This window comes from Scomber japonicus, chromosome 5 (genome assembly GCF_027409825.1).
Source record: "Scomber japonicus isolate fScoJap1 chromosome 5, fScoJap1.pri, whole genome shotgun sequence".
Lineage (NCBI taxonomy): Eukaryota > Metazoa > Chordata > Actinopteri > Scombriformes > Scombridae > Scomber > Scomber japonicus.
This window is the reverse complement of record NC_070582.1, coordinates 31,318,712-31,344,754: the sequence shown is the minus strand read 5'-3', so window position 1 is coordinate 31,344,754 and position 26,043 is coordinate 31,318,712. Positions and strand designations below refer to the sequence as shown.

Here is a 26,043-nt window from a genome sequence, read left to right as displayed (position 1 = left end):
ACCAAAAAGACTGAAAGCCATTTCTATTCTCAGCTTGTCTTCGGTAGACCCTGGCTGTGGCAAAATAAGCTTTTCTCAAGTGCAAGTTTTAACTTAAGCCATTGGAAGCTGTGATACGGAGAGGATTGTTGCGCCCTGAGACTGAAAGGTTGAGCAGGGTGCATTCTGTCTTCATTACCTGATCTGAGCTGCTCAGTCTAGAGCAGCGTTTTTTCCAGATGCTGCCATGCCCATCATTAGCAACGCCAACCATGACTTCAGCAATCTGTCCGTCAGCGACGACAGCAGCCTTGACCGCATCTTCACAGAAATCCCTGAGACTGAGACCATCAAGGTATGAATAAAAGTTGGCAAACAACATTAAATGAAAAAACAGAAAAATATCAAACACTTGAAGTCGTGGAAAAGTCATTGTGGTGCATGCATTGAAGCTCTTCATTTTTCTCTCTACAGGGTGTGTACTACAAAAGGGCTCAGTTCATCCGGCGGCCAGAAGACCTGGTGTCCGTCGACCATGGCTTGCTGGCAGTGATCAACGTTGGGGGGAACCGCTACACCTTCCCCTGGAGCACCCTGGAGCAATTCCCCCTCACCCGACTTGGCCGTCTCTGTGGTTGCCGATCACCAGAGGACATCGCCAGCGTCTGCGATGACTATGACGAAGCCCGAAAGGAATTCTTCTTTGATCGCTCGCCGTCCGCCTTCAGGGTCATCCTCAACTTCTTGGCTGCAGGGAAACTGCGCCTGCTACGGGAGATGTGCGTCCTCTCCCTGCACGACGAGCTTACCTACTGGGGAGTGGAGATGGCCTACATGGAACGCTGCTGTAAAAGGAAGATGTACACGCGCATCGAGGAGGTTCACGAGCAGGAGAGGCGAGAGGAAGAGTGCAGGCAGAGGAACGCCATGCAGCGTGTGTTGGTGGAGGAGACCAGGTACAGAAAAGTTATGAACTGGCTGAGAGATATGGTGGAGAACCCACAGTCTGGCTTACCAGGGAAGATCTTCGCCTGCATGTCAGTGATCATGGTGGCGGTGACTGTGGTCAGCTTGTGTATCAGCACCATGCCAGACCTCAGGGAGGAAGAGAAAAGGGTGAGTATGCCTTCGTTTGTTGGCATGTTGTGGATGTTGCTGTCAGCAGCATAGGACCCTGAGTCCAAGTCTGCCTAATACTAAATTATCAATTATAATTCTTTAACTTGAAAGCCTACTGTGACCCTGTCGGTCAGAGAGATTTATCACGAGTGGTGTGAGCGATCACAGTTGTTTGTTCTCACGGTTCTCTCCTGCTCAAAGACATAGTGATCATGATGTTTCATGATCAGAGTAACAAAGCTTCTCATAACTTATATGAACCCTATGAAAAGCCATTTGAATTTTTTTCAGATTCTGTTTTTTCCATTTTACAATTTAAGCTTGTTTTGTCATCATGGTGGATAAACTAAATATCCATAATTGAATACGAATGTAACATTGAATGAAATGAGTGAATATCAATGAATTTGCAACAATACGACACAATGTTGCACTACTTTTTAACTCAGTACACTCAGGCATTAGCATGAAGAAGTGAAACAGATATGTAAAAGGTATGGCCTGATCTTACACATTTTTGTGAAGGATTGAACTGTGCGCCATAAAGAAAATAACATTGGTAAAACAAGACTTATAGTCCATCCATCCAGTACATATATTCCCTTATTGGTCTGGTTCATACTGTTACTGGATTACTGGCTTTTTCATCATATTTCCCTAACCCTAACCCTCCCACTTCTGTTTCCACAATGCAGAAATTATAGGACCCTAAAAATGGATGCTCATTGAGGCATTATCTCAAACTGAATGCTGAAAAGTTTCTACATCAGTGTATGTATTAAGTGTTGTTTTATTCATTTCAAGTCACAGCTGACATTTTAAATAGTCGGGCTTCAAAATTCAGCAAAACCATAACTCCTTGTCGTCACACCCTCTCAAATATAGCTGCAGTGCGGCGGTATGTGTGTGTTGGCCGTGCATGTCCTGTGATCTGTGTCTACCCGGTAGCAGCGTGGGATAATGAAGCCCGAGCTGCTCACTGAGGCCTGTCCAGTATCTGTCAGTAAACACTGGGGACTAATGAAATGGGCTTACTGTATCCCTCACCAAAGACACCCACACGCACGCATACAAAATGTGCACTTTAAGTAGACGCACATCCGGTCACACAAAATTTACACAAGTAAAAACACGCACATGCTCGCACAAACACACAGTCACATGCACATCCAATAGTAATGAACTCATCCACTGTAACCGATACGGCTGTCTCTGAATTTTGCACACATTTACTCTCGAGTCTTCTGTTCCCTTCAAACTCAAATTTGACTGTGGCTTCTCACTCGTGGGTTTTCATGGGATTCCTGCTACTTAGTTGATGTTATATATACATTTTCAACTGCAGACTGAAGACTTTCCATGTTTTCATTAGTTTGCCCCCATCTGCAAAGGCACAACCTGATAAAGAAAAAGTTCCCACACCTAAAATAAGAGATAGTATGTATAGTATATGTGGATCCTACTGTACACATGTGCTGGAAGCAATTGTCTGCAGGAAGAATCAGCGCACCTGTTCAACAGCAGCTCTTTGGGGAGTCACTGCCTCTGTATTGATTTTGAAATGAACAGTCAAAGGATCGAGTGCAGGAGCGAGTGATATGGGAGAATTTAGGAAGGCAGGGGAGAGTGCTGCCCGCAGAGGGCTTGATTAGTTGTAAAGGCTGAAGAGAGGATTTGGAGCCCCCCCCCAGGAAAAGAGTCCAGTCATCGGTAACAGTCACAGGAGTACAGATGGAAGAGCTTGTGTACAGGATTAGACAGATTTCACATGTATGATTCAGTGGATGCTGTAAACCCACAGGACTGGGTGATGCCTTTGATATGGACCTTTTACAGCATATGATAGGACAAATCTGTATGAATTAGCCTTGAGGATAAAAAAGCCTAGCAGAGTCAGATGCTCTGCTAGATTTATTATCTGTACAGTGACAGAAATGACAACAAAAGAAGCAGGTGCACAGCAGAATTCACAAGCACGCACATATTCAGGCAGAGACAGACACAATACTATTGTTGTTGAATGCAAAGGGATTATATTTCTCATTCCCAGTCCATTGTATATTATCAAGATTGCATTTTGAATGTAAACAGGAAATTGGAGTTGTCTGTTTGTGATCATTTTAAGTAAACACGGTAGCATTGATGGAGACAGTGGAGCTCCTTGGGAGAAATCATACTACCCTTGGGGGGCGAACAGTGCACTTATTCAATCTCCTTCTTACACACCCAACCCCTATACACACTTGGCATTAGCACACTATATTGATTCCTGGCATGAGAGTTTAGATAAACTTTATACTGTACGTGTGTGTCTGACATTTCATCGCCTTGTGAGGACACTGTGTATTGTAGGGACATATTTGGCATGTGTGGCTGTCCAAGCATCTCTTTCCATATCTATGCTCATTTTTGGAAAGAGGAGGGCAGCTCCCTCCACAAGTAAATAAATCCATCTGCTGCTTTCATCTTTATTCTCTCTTCACAACCCCAAGTTTCAACCCATTCTCCTGTGCTTAGCTACCGAACTCAGTCAGAGGAGTCCAGCTAGCCTAGCCTGGCAGGAGCAGCAGGACTCCTGTCATCTTTAATTCACATGGCCCTGCTGTTTGTCTCTGTCTTTGGTCTGCATTGTACTGGAGCGGGCCAAAATTCCCTCATCCACTCATCATTCATCCCCCTTCTCCGCCTGCCTCTGTTTGGGTAAGGAGTGTGAAAGGAGAGATAAAGTAAGTGGAATATGGAGGAGGAGGAGAACAAACAGAGGATGTGTCCGAGACGAGGAGAGAATGAGACATGGAAGAGATAGAATATGCTTTGGGGAGAGAATTAAAAAAAAAAAAAGGAGAGAACAGATGAGCGTGAGATTCTGGTGGAAAGAAAGCAAGAGATAAACATTTCTTCATTTTCCCCCTCTTCTGTTTATCCCTATGTAATGTGTTTCTGCTTGTCCTCAGCTGATCCCTTCTATCAAACAGTATATCTCTATGAGCTAAATGCTTTGGGAGGGGCCTTTATCTTACAGCTCAGTTCCAAGCTCACTGATAATAACCACTCTGTCATTCCTCAGTCTCCTGCTGTGGACGTGTGTCTCTCCACTGTATAAGCACTCTGCTCTTTATGTAAAGACTATCTACATAATTCTGGAGCCACTATTATTCCCCCGGACTTTGTAAAGATGCAACATTTTGACGGGAAGCCCAACCCTTAACTTGATGTTGTTTTGTAAATGCAAACAGATGCACAATCAATACTGATATCAAGTCAGAGGGTCAAAACAGGATTGTTAGATTTTTGGACCAAACCCATATAGAGGTGGATTTTGGATGGCTGAAATGTTTCAAGATGTAGTCTTTGACATCATTGATTTAACTTTTGGACATAAAGGATCCCAGATAGCAAAATTCTTTTGGCCCATATCTGGCCCACACCTGACATGGTCATCCGGCCCACATACAGCATGGAATGATGGCACTTGGGCGGTCCGCTCATGTTTGCCAAAAGTGGGCCATAACCAAGCCATCACAATGCCAGATGTCAACCAAAAACACACCAAATAAACTAGTTCGGCCAAGACTGGCCCAAATATGTTTCAACAAAGGTGGGCCAAGTATGTTTCCTTATATGTGGGCCTCTTTAGGCTCACATCCGGATTAGTCATTGCCATACTTGCCATATTTCGGCCAAAGATGGGCCATATTCGTTTTGTGATATTTGGCCCAAATGTATGGGCCAGTTTAGGTTCACGTCTGTTTTGTCCGGGCCAGAAGAATGCCTACAGTGCCGGATCATTGCCTCAAGTGGCCCACATTCGCATGCTATCTGGGATGTGACATCATAGGTAACTCAAAGTAAGAATTGGGACTAGACTAAAGTTTGGAAGTCTTGTTACAGAATTTGTTACAGAAATATACTTAAATATCAGAAGTCATAGCAATACATTTGTACAATGAGCACACGCTCTAAATTACAGATAATGTGACATGTGTTTGAATTATCAGAACACTGCATATCCCCAAAATCGATCAAAATACTGCATTATTTGGAAAGCTCAATGCTCACCTGTTTGTAATTGGCTAAATGCTACATTTCCATAGTTTAGATTTAGATAGTTAAAGCAGCATTAATTGGTTTGTTTCACTTGGTGGTATCGGTACAAACTGTAAACACAACACTGACATATCAGCTTAAAAAGTTGTTAATATCATAGCTGGCAAATCATGTCTACATGCCTACCGATTACATGTGTATCACATACATAAGACAGTGCTCCGCTGCAGCTCTCATCCTTAGGGAAAGAGTGTCATCAGAGTAGATCTTACCTCTCCATGGATGGAGTCACTGCTCCAGCAAGTTCAATCCTACCTGTTGTTTCATCGTCGCTACCAACGGACATCTCTTCTGCTTCCCCTCAGTCAGGACCATGCAGAGAGCAGCATTATGCAGCCACTTTCCTGTGTTTACTGTCGAGGTCTTCCTCCATTTCAACAAGTCTCGCTCCACTGTGACAAGAACAACCTGGAGCTTGATAGATCTCTGCATGGATGATAAGTCCTCTGCTTTGAAGATGTCATCCTCTCATCTGTGTCTGCAACATTGCTGATTTTCAAACATCCACCTCTGTCTTCAGTCCGTGATTCCAAGGTAGCAGAACATACAAGGCTCAGACTGCCCCCGCCTATCACCCCTAAACCAGTTAGCTGACCAGCTTTCACGGCTCATATGGCTCAACCAGCCTTTGTTTCACCCCCTCTTCTGGACATTTGTGTTGAAGCATCCAGGATTCGCATTTGAATTATTAGTATTCTACTGTGTTGAAAATGTTTCAACGCTCCCCTCTTCCACATCTTCAGCCTTCCATGATGCTGATAATAGCGGCCCAGTCTGCTTCATCCAGCTGGTCACAGAGGCTGTGTAATGCAGAAAGGAGTACAGTAGAGGGCTCCTCCTGTCCTCATAGGGTTACAATATTGTAACCTTCGATATTTGCTCCTGCTGTGACCACCGTGACCTTGCTTTAATATTTTAACAAACCAGGCTATTCTTTTCTAAGTATTGTTAGAATAACCTACCTGTGGGGGCCTCCTCTTCATTGCATAAATTTCTACTCTGTAACCCAGCGCTGACCCCACTAATCTCCCTGAGTCAAATCTCTGGCAGGACCGAAATTGTGTTTAGATTGGAAAAGAATGGAGCAAATGCAGTTTTACCCTCCCTGGAAAGCAGCAGGTCTCAGCACACATTGATAACCTGCTTGAGTTTACATCTCGTTGCTGTTCAAATGTCAAACATCCACCAAAGACACTGACTTCCTTTGCACATATGTCTGAGTCGCACTTTTCAGCAAAGCAGCAACTTTCCCTGCATTCATTTTCATTTCATTAATTTACCACATATCCATCAAAGTGTTTCACTCTTCAGCGAGTGTCACTCGGATTCATGGCTTTAATATTCTCGTCGGATGATGGAGTATTTTCAGACAGCCTCATCTGATTTGCTCTCTTTTTCCTAATTCAGTCATAATCTGGCCTGGGGAGTAATTGAAGTGGCCATTTTATGTCTTTAATGCCATAAATTGAAGTGGGATTTGCTGTTCAATAATTACGTCCCATGGCATCAATCACCAGTATCTAGAGAGAGAGAGAGGGACAGAGAGAGTGATGGAGAGAAAGAGAGATAGCATGACTGCAAGACTTAAGCTTCACACCGTGAGATTTGTCACGTTTTCTGATTGACTATCCGCTTGTTCTTGTCAATAATCTTTTTGAACCATTGAACCTGTCTGGGCAAGTGAATGTAGAGAGAGCAGACGGTTATGTGATTTCTTATTCTATTACAAGACCAAAAAAGAAAGAGACATACTGTAGCGAGACAGAGATCATGTGTCTTGTGCTGTCTGAAGGGAAGATAAAGTAATTCTTTAGGTATTGGATGGGAGGGAGGAAATGGAGGAGTCAGGGTTGAGAAGGAAGAGTAAAAGATAAAAAAGAGAGGAGGATGTAAACACTAAACCAGGCATGAAGCGTCCTTCCTCTCCTTCTTCGACCTCATCCTTTCTCTCATATGAGATGTTCAAAGTTTAAAGAGTGTCTGAGACACAAATGATATTACCTGGGCACATAAAGAAGAGCATACACACTCCTAATACATGCTTGTACATTGTTGCCATACTTTGGTACGTAATAATGTTAGGCATGTATCCAAAAAGTAGAAATGAATAATGAAATAATGATTGTGGAATTATGACACTTAAAGGAATAGTTTGTCATTATAGTTTGATGCTTATTCTCTTTCTTGCCCAAAGTTGTGAAGATTGGTGCTGATATTGTCCTGTACACTAAATGTGAGATTAGACACATCAAATAGCAATAGTAGTAGTAGTAGTAGAAGGACAAACAACTACAAAAAAGTAATTGAGCTACGTTACAGAAGGGCAGAGAGAGATATTATTTTTTCAGTTCTTCTCTGACAATAACAAGCAGAATAATTTCTGATCTCCCGATAAAATTATTTTCTTGCTCGTCCTTGATCGTGAGTTTGTCTTTTTCTATGATCTTGACAAGCGGCAAAAACTGTAACAACAACCTTTTGTTGTGATTGCCACATCATCTTTGCATGACTCGAAAAATACGGTTTGTTATATCAGTATCAGACAAAGCAAGAGACATCACTGCATGTGTGTGTCCTCTGCAGGGATTGTGCTAAAAAGGATCTTTAGAGATAAATTGCTTGTAGCATAGCATACTACATTTGATTTAACACATGCTAATGTAATTAAGGTAAAGTGTGCATAGTGTCAGTTTATGTAAAAGCGTGTTATCACATTGAGTCTGTTTCAATAGAGCTGCAGTAATGAAATATCAATGTTGCTGCCTAGAATAATAACCTGAGAACAATCACTGTCAAGAATCCTTCTCTTAGTGTAATTTAAATGCAACACTGGTCATTCACAAGGTCATTCATTAATCATATTACCACCTACTTCTCTTTTAAAAATGGTAACTCCAATTTTCCAGGGTGTGAAAAAATATGGGTCTGCTTGTAATGAGTAACTAGTACCACAGTGATCTACAGTATGCCAGCGGATCCAATACTAGCTCACTGGCAGTCTCATATCTTTATTAGACCGGCTGTTTAACAGTAAGGCTTATTTACAGATCACAGGCAGTGTTCTGACCACAGAGCTGCTTCTCGGATATTTGTGGTAAAGCCTGTAATACAAGCATACTGATGTACAATAGTGAACAAACCCTTGCTATAATAGGATTTCTAGTCGTATCTCCTGTAGCCTGAAACTACAAGTGAAATTTGCTCTCTTATCTGCCATTCTTCATGACTGTCCACGTCCATTGAGAATCATTTGGAAAAATATCAAAGTGTTGGCTGTGATGAAATCTCACAAGATTGGTCTGGCTAACTATGTGGTATTATGTGAATCCACAAAGCCATGTTTCCAAAACTATTTTGACTGAGGGGGAGTTGTGATATAGGATCCAACATTTTTTACTGTCTGGACATGAAAGCATGAATGAATTTCCCCTGCAGCTCCAAGCAAGACAGCTAACAGTGATCTACACAAAAAAAGACTCAATTGTGAGTCTTGTTGTAGCATTATACAATCATATTGAGGGTAATTTATTTCTATACCTGAGATGTGAAACACAAACTGTAACAGCAGAAACAAAGTAATAACGGCAAGGCTTTTAATGTCTCAGTTTGTGTGTGTGTTCATACACTCTCCGTCTTTCTGCGCTACATCTGCCGAGCTGTGAAGACAAAGCACGTCATCGTCATGAGCTTCATTTGAGTGTTTAACAACAGAGGCACAATATTAGGAATGCATTCTTCATGTGCCTCATTTTTTATCGCCCCCCTCGTCGTAATTTAAGCCTCCATTAAATGAACATGAAGGGAGCATAAATAGAATGCGTCTGTAAACTCTGTTGGCTCAGTAGAGCGAGACAGAGGCTGGCAGTCAGAGCGACTATAAGTCAAGGAAAGTAGACTTTACAAAGGTTGATAGCTGGAGAGGATGGAGGGAGATGCAGATAAGAGAGGGGTAACTACATGTCACCAATAACTCACACACACACACACACATATATGTATAGACACACATTTACAGCATCAGAAGGACCTGACCTTGAAGAAGCTGCAAATTGCCTTATTATCAGAACTGATATAACATGAAATGAAAAATTCCAGATGATAGAGAAGTAGAAAAATATTTCTAGTGAGGAACATATTTTATTTTTCATCCTGAAGGTCACAGTTTCACCAACAAGGTTGTCTTATCACGTGACACATTATCATGTGTGACACATCATCCTGTACAGTAAATGTATCAACATGTGACAATAGAATAATTATATGTTTAAAATCATTATAGACAGCTTGACCTGTTGAGTTTTAGCTAGGTAGCTGCTGACCTATGGTGCTTTAGCAGGTGAAGTGAGAGAGAGAAGAACACAGTTGTTTGAAAATATAATTGATGGGGTCCACTTGAAAATACTGTATTGTGTTGACATGGCTGGTCCCAATCATGCCAGTTGTAGGTGCAACGTGGTAATAGACCATGCTGCTTGCAGGCAAGTAAAGGACGAGGAGCCAATTCAGCTAACTGATTGCACCTGAAGTCTCTAGGCCCCATTCTTGTGCCAGCATAGGGCACAAAGTATAAATGACACACCAGTGAGCTGCTAATTTACTGGGGCGGACTGAGGTTCTTTCCTTGACAATACCGATTTGGTATCTTGGTGACTTGCCATGTGCCACAGGGGGAGGAGAGGTGCAGTTTGAGCGTGTTGGCATTTCAATCCAGTGTTGCACTGGAATCTTGGTGCCAAGAATAAGTGCACCTTCTGAAAAATGAATCCAACTTAAAAAAAGACATCATATGCTTTTGGCAGCTTATTTAAAATACTGTACGTTCTCATATTTGAAACTTTTTACATTATAGCCAATCATATGTTTCCTCTGAGGAAAACCCTCCTGAGGATTCCCTGTGTTTAAAGGGGGTGACCTGATTGGCCATGACTGTCACATCCCCCAACACAAACACTCATAATGTAGGTTAATGCGTTCTTTCTGATCCCAGCCCGTACCCAAGGGTATGAGAATATCAAAAGTGTACTGGACACACCCCTGGCACTTAGCTGGGCACACTCGATTGTGATCTTAACTGCTGGGGACATGAAAGTCAGCAGTTGGTGCTCTCAGTTCAACAAACCCATGTACAAGGATTACAGCTACAAACACACTGTGTCTACTTGATGTGATTGTCCTTGATGACACCACAAAAAAGGAATACAAGTGAATGTTGACACTGGAGTTATTTTGTCAGTATTGTTCACTAAAGTCTTGGAAGTGAAAATTGTTCTAAAGATTGATAACACTATATCAGTTACTTGATGTGATATAGCACTGTGTTTATTATAAAATGAAAGTCACAAGTAAATGCATTTCAAGCTGAATTTGAAACACATATGATTATATTTTGTCTCTTTTTAGAAAAAAGTCCTACTGATGACTTTCCTCCTGGTGGATCATTTTTGACCCACAATGATTTTCCTCTACATGGCAAGACAGAAAAACATAGAATGAATTATGATAACGAAGAACAAATTAATTCATTATGTCTTAAAATCCTGCATGATATCATTTTGTTTCAAAGATATTCCAATGAAATATTCAACTACATATCAAATACTATTGAAAATTAATGTTGATAGGCACTCAATATGTTGTGTATCAGAGGGTTAAGGTTAGAATTGGGTTTTCGTTTGGCTTTTATGTCACTGAGTGTCCTGAGTTTGTGACAATTCTTGTTGTAATAGTTGCACAGTCATGTCTGTAGAGTAAATATAATTTTCAATCGTATACACCCTCCAACCACAAGAGGATTTGTAAAATGTGTATATTGAGCTGTTAACGGCCAGATTTATATAAATGACATTACATGTGTGTGAATATGCATGTACAGTACAAACAAGTGTGGATTACCTATGTGTTTTTGTATGCAGGCATGTCCTCTGTCTGTCAGTGTATAACACATTCCATGCCTATTACAGCCTATCTTATGAGCTGTATTCTTTCTGTCTCATGTGCTGCATGGCTGCCAAGTGGGATTATGGGAGAGAACAGCAAAGTATGAGGTGTTTATCCTGTCCGTGCCAGGATCGGATTGTACAGCATAACAGATGAGTGCAACACAATGCAGTGGTGCCTCTTAGATCTGAATATGTGAGTTATGGAGTGTGTTGATCTACAACTGTTAGACCTCTGATAGTTTCTTCTAGATATTGTCAATATATTATTATCTTCACATTATTAAGTTGTGACTTTTTAATCATAATTGTATTCATAATCAGCCCCTCCTTTCCAAATCAGAATCACCAGACCAGAGCTAACAATGTGTTTGGCAGCTGGCTGATGTGCAGTGGACTATGAGAAAACTTTGTGCCAATGATGGCTGAATTTCTTGGCCTCATTTTGGGAGCCGCTGGACCAAAACAATATATTTTGAATACCACTGCCAAATGCAAAACCCTTCATAAAGCGTCTGTACTGTCATTGCACAGTTACTACCAGTAAAATGTTTCATTACAACTGAGCCTTATATGGTTGTACCAGTTGCTAATTACCTTCATTGCCAGTCAACAAGTAAAGGATGCTGACCTTACCTGAAACCCTAGTGCACTTGACTCCACTCATTCCCTGCAGTGCCACTCACTCAACTGCACAGTGGACGAGCTAGGTCTGGTCTTCTTCTCATCTCAACAACAGCAGACTGAGCTCATCGTTAGCGTTCAGTTAAAAAATGGACACAGATGGAAACACTTCAGGGATGACTGTTATCATTCATTGTCCTTCACGGGCTCAATGAAAAGTTGCTCTTGCATTCATCTGCAGCAGACTTCTCTCCATCCATATATCTCCTTCACACCCACCTTTTTGACCCTCAGCGACCAAAAATGACAAATAACAACCAATGACTGTGGCAGTGTGCTGTAATTAAATGCATTATTGACTAGTAAGAAATGATTGACTAACTCTATATAGATCTGTTATAAGCCTTTAAGGCAGAAATATCTTGGAGTGGGCTCATCTGGGGTGATTTTGAGAGAACTGCCAACAACCAAGTGAGATGGAGGACATTGATTAGTGGCCTATACTCCCTAGAGAAGCAAAGGGCTTAAGTCAAGTAAGTCCTAAGCCTCAAACAACTTTCAGGTTGTAGAAAATCCACCTCTAGCATGACACTTTCTTTGTCACTTTTAATTCATCAAGAAATTCTCTCAAATGGACTATTTGGTTGATGTTAATAAGTAATTAAGTATATTTAGGTCCAGATGTCCTGCGGCCTCCCTCCTTAAATTCTGATGAGACCAGGGCTTTGAACGAACAGCAGAAATGACCACAGCAAGTTAACAGACAACGCAATTCAAACATTTCGAGACACGGTTCCGATACAGGTACATCTCATTATGTTACTAATGTAACAAAACTCACAGAAATGAGTCGTTTCACTTGAAGAATTTGATCCATTCAATCTGAAAACATTTGGAAAGTCTAGAATAGCTGCATGATTAAACTATTTTATTCACATTCAGGATAGCACAGAGTTAACAAATGGTCAGCCAGCTGGTGCAACGTACCATAATTACTGGAAATGGAATAACAAAAAAATTGACAGAGCAAATGTAAGGAGGCTTGGTACTAAAATATGAGCAAATATTAAACAGAGGGAATTAGAAATAAAAGCTTCTCTTGGACATATGATGCCTGATACCTTGTGCAGTTGTTAGGTTATTTAAGTTATTCTACCTACATAGTGTTCTTGATATTTGAAACCATTAAAAACAAACAGAATATACTACACACACATTACACAGAAAACAAACACAGTAGTCGCTCCACTCCCATAAGTTCTATCCTAAGCAGCTGGTGTCCACCCCTGCAGTGTCGCTCTCTATGGTCACTGCAGCACATCAGAATCACATTCTGCCAGCGGCTACTGCAAAATCAAACATCCCCTTCACACTGCTGCTTCACCCCATCATAACTGAAGTCAAACGCACCCTTTGTGTCCACACGGCCTGCAGAGCCGAAAGCAAGCCTGCACACTATTTTCTTTTCGATCTTATTTTCTGATATGTTTACTGATGCAAGAAATTGATGAGACATGCTGTAATAGATTTAAAAAACAAACAAACACACACACACACACACATATAAAGCTTACTGCTTGCAATAATAAAAGTGGATCCTCTGCTGTGTGTGTTTGTATACTCAAGTCTCCTTTGTGTGTACATTGTTCATGCAACTACAACAGCTTGAATTAGTGAAACACTAACCTTACAGTATTGGGGACAAACCTGCTGGCCTTCATTTGAATTGTAGCATGTGTGAAAAATTAATTTGCTTCTGCTCTGAGTTCTGTGTGTCTATATATACAGTATATGTGTGTGTGTGTGTGTGTGTGTGGTACCTGATAGGCACAGAAAAGAGACTTATGGGGTATGAAGGGAACCCTATGCTTCAGATATCACCTCATCTTTTCCTTATCAGCTGATCTTGTAATCCTCCTCTATCCCTTTTACACCGCTTAGCCACCTACTCTCATCTCATATTTTCTCTTCTCTCCTCCGCTACATCTTTCTATTCCCCCTCGCACATCCACACTTTCATTTTTCTCCATTAGGATGTTTTGTGCGTGAACAAGCTGTTGGTGTTTGTCAGTGATAGGACAGTCTGCAGCCTGTATTATCTTCACATATGGAGATAAAACTGTTCAACTCTGCTGTCAGGCTCATGTCAGTGTTCTGGCATATGGAGGTCGTTATAGTGTCATTAGACCAGCTGGAAGTGTGGCAGTTTTTTAAAAGGAAACTCAAAACCTACCTGTTCAGTCTGCCTGTTGATTAATAATTTAATAGTTTATAGTCTTTTTTATTTGGTGTATTGTGTTTGTTTTGATGTTTACTATTTTATTATTTTCATTCTATAGTTTTATCTTCTCTATTAATTTTGTTGTTTAATCTCTTTCTTAACCTGGCTTTAGTCCAGCTTTTATTAAACTTCATCTTTTATTTTGTCTTTTTAATCTATTTTAACCGAGTTTTTACTCTAACTTTTAATACACCCTTTCTCTTATTCTCTCTTATTTTAGTCATTTAAAAAAAAATATTGCTATGTATTTTCACGTATTTTATTTAAATTTTTAAACATTTGTATTATTCTCTTGTGTGTATTGGTCTCCATTTCTGGCTTTAATTAGTTCTTTGTTTTTATTCCTTTTTTAAAATGTATTAAATGTGTAAATATTTATGTTGTCACTTGTTCTGTCTTATTATCAGCTTGTCAATCAACTAACTATAAAGCACTTTGAAATACACTAGCCTGTATGACAGGTGCTTTCTAAATAAAGTTTGATTGATTGATTGATTGCCTATAATCAGTGGACATTGTGTCTTACGGGGCTGAGTAGCAGCTCGTCCCTCTTCAATCATAATACATATCAAGGCTTCTTGCAAATGAATGGGTGCAAGCAGCAGCACAAGTGCATGTTTACCTTGTGTACTCACATGCAGCTCTCAGGTTGCAGGAGAACAGCCTGATGATGGATGGAAGTGTTACACAATACAAGCCCTTTAATTACCCATGACTAGTGAATGCAGTGCTTGATGGGCTATATTTCTGGTGAAGGCCAGCAGTATGGTGTTCAACCACACCCCCTATTCTTCCTCCATCTCCATTTTTGCTACCTTTCTCTCCTCCTTTCTCTTCTTCCTTAGAGAGGCTTTAAAAATAAGCTTAGGTCAGTATAGCAGAATAGAGAAGCAGTGTTCAGTGGCGCAAAGGAATGTATGTTCAAGGTCTGCTGCAAGGGAAAACTGATTGATGGTCTGAATCTTGTCTTTTCTTTTGTTCCACTTTACACCCAAACTTTTGGGTCCAGTTGGATTACTTGATCGTCATGGGGGGCTTTTTGTCTGATTGGAAGATGGAGCCCAACATATATATATATATATATATATATATATCTTTTATCTCTCTCTCTCTCTCTCTCTCTCTATATATATATATATATATATATATATATATATATATATATATATATATATAGAGAGAGAGAGAGAGAGAGAGAGAGATAAAAGAGAGCCATGAATGTAAGTGACATACTTGTGAAAGAGGTGGAGAATTGAATTTAGAGTTATAACTAAACCCCAGGGAGCACTTCTTTGAGTGATAACCAAAGTTTAAACAGAACGCACTGCAGTTTGTAGTCGTGGTGTGGCACGTTCATATGTCTTCATATCATTAATGGTGATAGTACAGCAGTTGCATCCATCCTAATTGCCAACTGAAGAAATGTGGAGCTTTATCTCATCCACAAGTAGGAAAAAACACATGAATAATTCAGAACAGTAGAAGCATTCTCTTGTCCAACAATGAAAAGACACATTTACACTTCAAACCCTTAGTACACAAAGTGACCCCGCTGTCAAGGCATCCAGCAGCTGTCTCATTGCACACTGATGGGTCACTAGCAGAGGGTAAGATGGGAGGCTCTCAACAAGAATGTAAAACTCAGCGGATGCTGGCTAAACAAGAAGATGTGGAAAGCAGTAGTGAGGATATGCATAAATAGCAATTTTTACACAAACTGTAGGCTCCAAATTAAGAATCAGGTTTTTTTTAAAAATCTTTATAAAGAGGAGGGAGTGCGCACGGAGGTCAGGATTAATTTATATTTAACTGCTGAGTCAGTGAAAGACAGTTGTGTGTGAGTGTGTGTGTGTGTGTGTGTGTGTGAGAGAGAGAGAGAGAGAGAGAGAGAGAGACTATGATTCACCAACTCTAGCTCTCTGATCATCTGCCCAGCCATTAATGCAAATGCTGACATCAAAGTGCTGAAAATGATTATAATTATGCAATAAATGCCAGATGTTAAATCAGGAAGCTAAGTATAAAACATCCAATTACATTGCGGAGCCAGAGCCAAATATTAGCTTGTCAATATAAAAATCATTCAGTATAGACTTCAACAGAGTCAACGTCTCTTCTCCATCACATTTCACAGCATCACATCTGTTTTTTGTCTCCTCCCAAGAATAGAAATGAAAAGGGACATGATGATTTGGAATGATTTTAACAATATTTTGGATGTCAGCCACTCATTTTTAGCTCAGCTCAAACACACTATTTTCCACATCTTTAAAATATGGTGGATTTCATGAGTTTCAATTTTTGACAACAAAAACCTACATCAATAATGTTTTTTAAACTCATAAAAGACAGGTCACCATTTCAAATGATTTTAGTCACCATTTTTGGATATGGATTGTGAATAACTGTGACAGAATCTCACAAATAGTCCAGTTATCCATCTCTCACCTATTGCAAGGACATTTTAAATCAGTCACTCACATACTGCACAATGAAATAGTCTTTTTAACTTTATTTTCTATAGTCATGGCCAAAAGTATTGGCACCCCTGCACTTACTACGCTACAGTAGGAGACCAATGTTGACAATAAGGCATAAAAAAGCCAGACTAGAGTTTGCCAAAATTTACGTGACAAAGCCAAAATCCTTCTGGGAGAATGTACTATGGACAGATGAGACCAAAGTAGAGCTTTTTGGTAAAGTACATCATGGTACTGATTACAGAAAATGAAATGGAGATCATGGGTCTTCCAGCAGGACAATGACCCAAAACACACATCAAAAAACACTCAGAAATGGTTAAAGACAAAGTGCTGGATGGTTCTGACATGGCCAACAATGGATCCAGATCTGAATCCCAGAGAACATCTATGCAGAGATCTCAAAACAGCAGCTGGAAGAAGGCATCCTTTAAATCTGAAAGACCTGGAGCAGTTTGCAAGAAGAGTGGTCCATAATTGTTAGAGGTGTTGGAGAGGTGTAATAAAACTCCTAAATGGTTACAGGAAGTGATTGATTTGAATGAGATTGAGTTCTGTGTGGAATTGTATCAAGTTTGACTTTTTGTTGTGTTGTTCCAATGCAAACCAAAGAAATACACATGTGAAGACCAAAACATTTGTAATTGCAATAATTTCCTGCGAGAGGTGGTGCATTATCTGACAGAAGGGCAAGGGTACCAATATTTTTGGTCATGACTGTAATTCGCTTTTGACATTTGATCACAATAAAGTACAGATATCACACACAAAACTCTACAGTGATTATGGTTAATGGAGATTTTCCTTATGAAGTTGAAGAAAAGATGCGCAATGAATATGGGTTTGAATGCATGTTGTAGGAAATGCATGAAAATGCTCCTCTTCATTCAGGTATTCAAGGTTATTGGCTAACCATTGTCAAAAAGGTATGAGTGAGGCCAAATTATTAGATTATTTCTTATTGTGCCTCTGCTATCTCTAACCTTCCGCTTTGTGTGATTCTGTAGCATTTGAAAAAAAAAAAAAGTAAAAAGAAGAGCTATAATGAAATAACAGCAATTCCCCATGTGGTCGCTGCAAATGTCCCTGCTCCTAATATGTCCCTGCTCCTAATATGTCCCTGCTCCTAAAATGTCTTGTACAATGATTTTTACCCTTGCTGTGGTCTTTGTCTTAATTTGACATTGAGATGTGTTAATACGGATAATGTGAAACCCCGTGTGAGACAGCTGCTGGGGTGAACAGTGCCTTTGCTGAAATGAGCTGTCACTGACATTAGTTCCAGAGAGAGTCATACAGACGAGATAAGGTCAGGGAGATAGTGGGTATTGTGCGAGAAAAGAGAGAGAGACAAAAGTAGAAAGCTTCTAGCTGTAACAAATGGCCTTTCATGCAGACGGTGAGAACAGCACCACGAAACCCTGATGGTCCTAATGTCAGCATGAGAGAGAGAGAAAGAGCAGCGAGGAATGGAATAAATGGGGAGATAGACTGTGCACATGAGAGACATAACATGTGAGCCGAAGGGGAGAACGTGTCTGAAAGATTGATACAGGACAGGCAGCTGGAAATCCCAAAGTGAAGCAGGACTGGATAACACAGAATAAGTGTGAGGAATGTAGGCAAGATGAAGGAGGAGGACAGGTATAAAAGGTTAATGTTTGATAAAAGATTTATTGAAGTGGAAATTCTCAACAAGGGAATACGTCTTTTTCTTTTGTAAATGTCCTCTGTTTGAGGGACAAATATCCCCCAGCTAGTCCTTCAGACCTCTGGAGGAATCATGGGCTGTTCCAATGAAAGCATTGCGGTTCCACCTTTCACTGTGCATGCTCTTTTCAGTGCAATACCTCTGGACTCACGCGCAGTGATATCAGTTTGATACGCTGAAACAAACAAGGAGAATGAATTCAATAAAATGGATATTTATCATTTTATGTATGGGTCAATGAGGTTTTTTTGTGTCCATGTGGTTTAGTCAAATTTGAAGGGGTTATAATGTAAAAATAAATGTATAAATACCTTTCACCTTGCTTGTGCTTGCTGACTTGCTTTTGTGGACCAAGCATGAAGTTTCTGCTTTTAATCAATTTTGAGAGATTATGGCAAAAATGTCTAAGTGGTGTAACCATAAAAACTTTGTACCAAATAATTCAACTTGCTTAAAAACGCTAAATGCTCAATAAAACACCATATCAACTAGTTTGGCATGATCTTACATTATAACTTTATTTATATTAAATAAAGGTAATGGAATATAAGTGTTGTAAATATCAAATTTTACTTGTATAAGTTCACTTAAATACATTGTAGGTGGATAAAATATTTAACATTTATCATTATTTTGTGGTAACACCATTTAACATTTTCAGGAAAATGTTAAATGGTGTGAAATGATATAAAACCAACAAAAATACAAAATGTACATTTTAACAACCCTGATTTTAAAACTATTTTAAATAAACTATTTTTGAATTTCTCATCTTGCCTTCCCTTATTTTCCAACACTTGTTTGTGTTAATACAGATTTGACACCGAAAAGATCTGTAACCGAAAAGATGAGATTTGAAACCGAAAAGATAAGATTTGAAACTGTAAAAAGAAAAAGATTTGGATGAAAATAAATATTTTATTCAAAATTTAAAAAAGATTGTGCAAATACATTGTTGTATTTTTCAAAATTCACTCAACGTTTCAAATCTCTTTTTTCAAATGAAGAAAACTAATGACCCAGATTTGGCACTATACTTAACAGCAATAAAGACTATCACATGAATGATTATGAAGAATGATAATGGTTAGCTACAATTAAATTAATAACGCATGGCCTACTTAACTGAATGACAGTTTATCTGTTATATTTTAATGCATGCTAATAAAAATGAAGCAAAAGACATATAGAACCAGACCATTTAATAACTGTAACACACATTTATTTCTGATTGGAGTGACAGCTGACTGAACAAATAAGATCAGAATTAATCAAACCTGGCTGTTAGCGTGGTCTGCAGCAGGCTAGCTGCACAGAATAAATCTCCATGCTAAGTTATGTGCCCCTGCTTTTGAAGAACTGTGTCACGTCTAAAGTCAGCCAGGATAACTGATAAATCCCAGCTTTATCTGCTATCTAGGTTTTGTGGAATGGCCCTTTGATATTGTTATTGGACATAACTTCAGACTATACCAAATACATTTTTAAAAAGTCTTTCCTAAGGCATTTATTAGTTCCTGAGTCTGGGTAAGTGGGAAAAACAGTAAAATTCCTCCAGACTATTCTACCTCCGAACTATCGCTTTAACCAAATCACATATTTAAACTATTCTGCCTGTTGTTCTTTGATAAATAATGTAAAGTAATGGCTCTTCTCAAGCTGTTAGGAGCCCCTCTTCGGAGGCCCACCTTCCACTTTGAAAACCTCTGTGATAACAGAAACGGTATGTGAACATGTCTCAACTCAATAGTATCACTGCCTGTAAGAGGGAGGCAAAACATTACAAATTACGCAGATACATGTATCTCTGCAGGAATGAAGTAAAGGGATAAAAGTCCCAGTGGGATGAGAATCGGTGAGAGAGGCAGAGAGGACATGAGTGATAAATGAGAGTGAGAGGAATGGTACACGCATGTGAAGGTACATCATGCATAGAGAAAGAGTGGAGGGAGTTGTGTTTCACCTGGAGGAACACTGAGCAAATGAAGGATTTAAAGGAGAAAGAGAGCTGTGTGAGGGGACCAACAGAGAATGAAGGATGAGAAGGAGGGAGTCCGGAGAGGGTGATGGAAGAGGAAACAGAATGAGTAATGAGAAGGTGGAGACAGAGGCAGGAGGAGAAGAAGAGGGTGGCAGGGAGAGAAAAGAAGGATGATAAGGAAGGGAAATGGATGAGACACAGTCTGAGCTGGAGAGATGAATGTAGAGAGTGAACAATGAGAAAAATGGGAGAAAATGAAAAGCTAATGAAAGAAGGAACACACAAAATAATGTCCACCCTTATAATGTGGTTTCATACTCAGTGATAAAATGTTATTTTGTTCATACAAAGTTAGGAACTGAAAATAGAATATCACCCTCCCAAAAATACAGAACATGCATACTGTCCAAAACATATGGATACTCTGTCTGTTTCACACCAATCAATTGCTGAAGGGACGTTTCTTTGACAGTTATTGTATCTAAAACATTCAAAAATGAACAGCCTGATTGTCTCTATGATGGGATAAAGTAGTAGCAACCACCATGGAGAGGCTTATCGGATATTCAAGTTGTCGAGCTGTCTGCCAATTTTACTAACTTTCCAAAACTTGTGTATTTCAGTTACATTTTGTGTGTATAAATGAGTTCAACACCATGAATGCCTTTGTGAAGAGACAGTCCGAAAGATAGCACTGTTATCCCTATTGGTAGAATATCTTGCATCGTTACACCGACAAGCTTTTTGACCTGTATTTAAGTGTGGTAATTTGGGACTCCCAAACTCTGCAATTTTCTTTTCAGCAGAAATTGTATTGCATAGTACGAGGAAAATGCCATCCATGTTTATTTTGGTACAAGAACACAGGATAATTGTTCTCATGGGATATGTATGGTCGTCAACAACCAGAATTCCACACATTACTGACCATTCATTCAGTGTGTTACCTTTGGCTTCTCCTGACCTTCAAAGACTAAAAAGTGGATATCAGGTAGTGGAAACAATCTTTTATGTGTATCTTACCAGTCTTTGTAGGTTTCAGCTACAGTTTTCAGGTTTGTCCCCAGTTGTCAAATATCCAACTAAAAATCTAGGACTCTCTGTCTGTCTGTATGCGTGTATGGATGTATGTCCTTCAGATATCTCAAGAACCATTCATCCGATCTACTTCACACTTGGCAGGTGTGTTGCTGTGGACATAAGGGTGTGCAGTGTCAAATTTGAACATGTGACATGCTCAATATTAATACCCTTTGCATAAACTAGAGATCAGCAAGCCTCTATGCTCTGCAGCAGTGGGGTGGAGCTTCTGGGTTCTATGAGTGACCAACAGAGATACAACACTGTGAAGACAGACAGCAGTGGAAAGCTTTATGACAGAGAGAAAGCCTGTAACAGAAGTGAAACATTATTTTCTGATTATTTCACACCAGTTACAATTTAAAGCACATAAATAAACCTTCTACAGGAGATTTACTATAAGGAGAGGCACTCTTGGTTTCTGTTTAGTTTTCCTCCCTTGAATTTATCCTCATTTATTCAAGTCATGCGGCAGTAAATACAAAGAACAACAGGATAAATCTATGTTGTTTTCCCTATGTATGAATGCTGTGTGTTTCAAGTACAGCAGCTGAGCAGTTTGCATGTGTGTAGAGACAGAGTGAAAGAGACATACCAACAGCATGGCAGAGTGAGCAACGGAAGAGGTGGAAAGCGTTCTCTGAAACAGTGAGCCTGCAAATGAGATAAATGACTTACAGTCATCATCAGTCATCTGCAGTGTTTTCATGTCACCTTTTACTATCAGCTCAGCTTGAGAAAAGTTTTTTCACATGGCATGCTCTAAAAAGAGAAAAGTGGACAGTGAAAACAGACACACTGTCCTACGGGCAGTTCAAAATCAATATGACTCATAAAAGCATATCTTTTGGGCAAATATACCCACTGAAATGATCTGAATGGGCATAGCACTAGTTCACTTACATATGCTTCAACGAAGGACTCCTTTAATGGAACAACAACTTTCAATATGCCAAAGAGAAGACCCATTAGAAGAATTATAATTAGCTATAGACACTCTAAACTCATCTTTGAAAGTAATATAGAGTACCAGTCAAACGTTTGGACACACTTTCTCATTTAAGGGAACAAGAAAGTGTGTCCAAACTTTTGTCTGGTACTGTATGTGCAGAAGATGGGTATTTCCCTTCTGAATTCAACACAGCAGACAATATTTTTTTCAGCCAGCAACAACTATGAGGACAAGTACACTTTGTATGAACCCTTTTTTTCCTCATGTAAGAAAAAAGGCGAGAATAAATTGCATGATTATGGATATTTTCTGCAATGGTATTTGGGAATGTGAGGAGGCGGAATAAAGGGTCCACATTAACTTCACATAATGTTAATGGTAACATCTCCACAGAGTTTCCAGGTGCACTATTATGATACAGGCTGAAAGAGCAGGATACCTGATGATTTGGCAATCCTCAATTTCTTCTTTTTTTTTTTTCAAATATGTTTTATTGAGCACCAACCATACAACGTGTATACAATGTGAAACAGTGCTTGAACATATGAGACAGTGCACACATTTTTTCCCATTTTTTCACCCCCCCCTTCCCTCCTCCCCTCTCCCTCCTCCCTCCAATATACCATCTCTATCCCCTACCTGAAATCCCACTCCCCTACTCTTAGGTGACAGACACAAAAAAAAAAAAAAGGGGAAAACAGGACCTAACAAAAGTGAAACTAACAACAACAACAGAAATAAACACTAACAAAAAAAAAAAAAAACCCCTTTGCATTAGTGGTTAATTACACTGTGAGTCTAAATGATATATTTCACTCAGAATATTTCACTCATCAGGTATGATGTCTAGGGAGTCTATGATGGAGAGCAAGGGTCTCCAAGTTTTATCAAATTTCCTCAAGGAGCCTCTAAGGGAGAATCTTAGCCTCTCAAGTTTTAGATTATATAGAACCTCCTTAATCCATCTGTCATGTGACGGAGGCAGAGCCTGCTTCCAGTTAAGTAATATCAAGCGCCTGGCAAGCAGGGTACAGAAGGCCATAGAGTGTTGTGCTTCAGCAGTTAGAGTGTTGCCATATGGTATACCAAAAAGGGCAGACAAAGGATGTGGGTTTGCTACACAGTGGTAGGCCGTGTGAAGAGTGTCAAATATTTTAGACCAAAAGTCCGCTAGCATTGGACACGACCAAAACATGTGAATGAGGTCTGCAGGAGATTGGTTGCACCTATTACAAGCATCTGCAACATTGGGGTAAAACTTGGACAATCTGTGATTAGTGTAGTAGGTCCTATGTATTAGTTTACTTTGAATCAGTCCGTGCCGGGCACAGATGGAGGAATCATGGACTAACTCCAGAATATGGTTCCATTGTTCTTCTTCAATATGCCCCAAGTCCTGCTCCCATGAGTCTCTGGTTTTTTGGGGAAAATTAGAGAAGGTGGAATCAAGGGCTTTATAGATAAAAGAAATAGCTCCCCTCTGATCGGGGTTTATTTTCAGAAGTGTGTCTACCAAAGTCTCTGGAGGGAGACCTGGAAAATTAGGGTAGTTTTTTTGTACAAAATGCCTAATTTGAAAGAAACGAAAAAGGTGAGCAGACGGAAGTTGAAATCTGGCTGACAGGTCGGTGAAGGACATGAAGGTACCATTGTCATAGAGGTCTTTGATAGCTGTGATACCTCTGTCACTCCAGAGTTGAAAGGCAGAATCCATAATAGATGGTTTGAAACTATGATTGCGGGACACTGAAGCATCGAAGAATGTTGCAGGCTAAAATGCTTTCTGAATTGCATCCATATTTTAAACGATTGAATGACTACGGGGTTAACACTAATTTCAGTTGTTGACATAGGAAGCTGGGAGCATAACCATGACTGTAATGAGGTCTTAGAGGAAGAAAATTCCACTTGGACCCAGGCTGGCTGATTGGCGGTGGTTTCGACTGTCCAGTATAGGAGTTTTTGGCAATCCTCAATTTCAAGCTGTACGCATTGTTGACTAGCAGCAGCCCGACAGCAGCAGCAGTAGTCTAGTCAGTGAGGTGGAGAATTTGAAGCAGGTAGTGTTTATAGTTGAAACGTTCCAAACATCACAGAATTGAAAATTACTTCATTGGACAAAACTAAGATACTTTGATATCTTCGGGCATTAGGTGTTGTCAGCTAATTTGTGATTGTTGCTCAGACGTGCTATTAAATTAAACAACTTTATTACTGAAGGTGATACTTCGTCCCAAAAGCAAGTCATATGGTCCATATGTAAAAATACAAAATGTACATTTTAACTAACCTGATGCTGTTTTAAGACCATTTTTAAAGATTTTTTTTTTGCTTATGATAGAGAAAAGAGTGAAAAAGTACAGTGACACAATTATTTTGGCCGTACAACAAAAAAAATGTGCCTACCAAAGTGAAAACCAAGCCTATGCCCCTGAGTGACAGAGATAGATATATAATGGCAATTGGACAAAGCTTTGAAGAAGAGGATCAGTTACCAGCAGGGTTCTACAGTATGTGCCAAAATCACTTCTGTTTTTTTATCGCATTGGTCTTCATTGGCGCTGTGGTTGGAGGGCATGCAAGCCTGATTGCTTTCTGTCACCGTTCCCACTGAGTCTTATTAATCTTTGAATCCTGTCCTAATGAAATAATTGATTGATTGTGTCACTGTATTATCCATCAGTATAGCTACAGTAGCTTTAGCATACAGAGTGACTCTAGCTCATGGTTTATTAATGATTACTGACGGTGATTATCTAACCTCAGGATTTTTGTCTTCTCCCTATCTCCCTATGCCTTTCTCCCCATCTGTCTTTCTTTCCGTCAAATCCCTGCTCCTCTTGCTCTCAATCTCTCCGTCTCTCACTCTCATTCTCACCCATACCTGTCTCTACCTCAGGGCGAGTGTTCCTCCAAGTGTCACAACATGTTCATCATAGAGACGGTGTGTGTGGCCTGGTTCTCCCTGGAGTTCATCCTGCGGTTCATTCAGGCCCGCAGCAAGCTGGACTTCCTCCGCGGGCCGCTCAACATCATCGACGCCATGGCCATCCTGCCCTACTATGTGTCCCTAGTGGTGAAAGAGGAGGACGCGGCCACAGAGCACGAAAGGCCAGGAGGAGGTAAGGGCTACTTGGACAAGCTGGGTCTGGTGTTGAGGATTCTGCGGGCGCTGAGGATTCTCTACGTGATGCGGCTGGCTCGCCACTCCCTTGGCCTGCAGACACTCGGGCTGACTGTCAGACGCAGCACCCGGGAGTTTGGCCTCCTCTTGCTTTTCCTCTGCGTTGCCGTCACCCTCTTCTCCCCGCTGGTCCACTTGGCTGAAAGTGAGCTCACTGGCACCCATGACTTCAGCAGCATCCCTGCCTCCTACTGGTGGGCCATTATCTCCATGACGACTGTGGGCTACGGCGACATGGTGCCGAGGTCCATCCCGGGACAGGTCGTAGCACTGAGCAGCATCCTCAGCGGGATCCTCATCATGGCCTTCCCCGCTACCTCTATCTTCCACATGTTCTCCCGCTCCTACCAAGAGCTCAAGATGGAGCATGACCGATTGTTCAAAGAGGAATGTGCAGCTGCTGCGGCTGCTGCTGCTGCCTCCGGGGAGCTGCAGGAGGCGGGAGTTGATGGAGGAGTTGAAGGAAGGTTGGTGGATTCGGCTCCGCCTGGACTAGGATTACGTCTGGAAAAGGATAGTATGCACTCACTAGAGTCTTTGGCTCTGTTAGGGAAAGGTGGTGATGCTGCAGGAAATAATAACCATAACCTGCCAGCTGGAGCTTTTTGA

At 40.4% G+C, this 26,043-nt stretch overlaps 1 protein-coding gene across 1 annotated transcript; it reads left to right on the top strand.

Annotated features, from left to right (window-relative positions):
• Positions 1 to 226: 226 nt before the first annotated feature.
• Positions 227 to 26,043, top strand: kcng4a (potassium voltage-gated channel, subfamily G, member 4a). The gene is made up of 3 exons (XM_053320051.1): positions 227 to 334; positions 454 to 1,095; positions 25,150 to 26,043. The coding sequence occupies exons 1-3, from the start codon at positions 227 to 229 to the stop codon at positions 26,041 to 26,043; spliced, it is 1,644 nt and encodes a 547-aa protein (XP_053176026.1).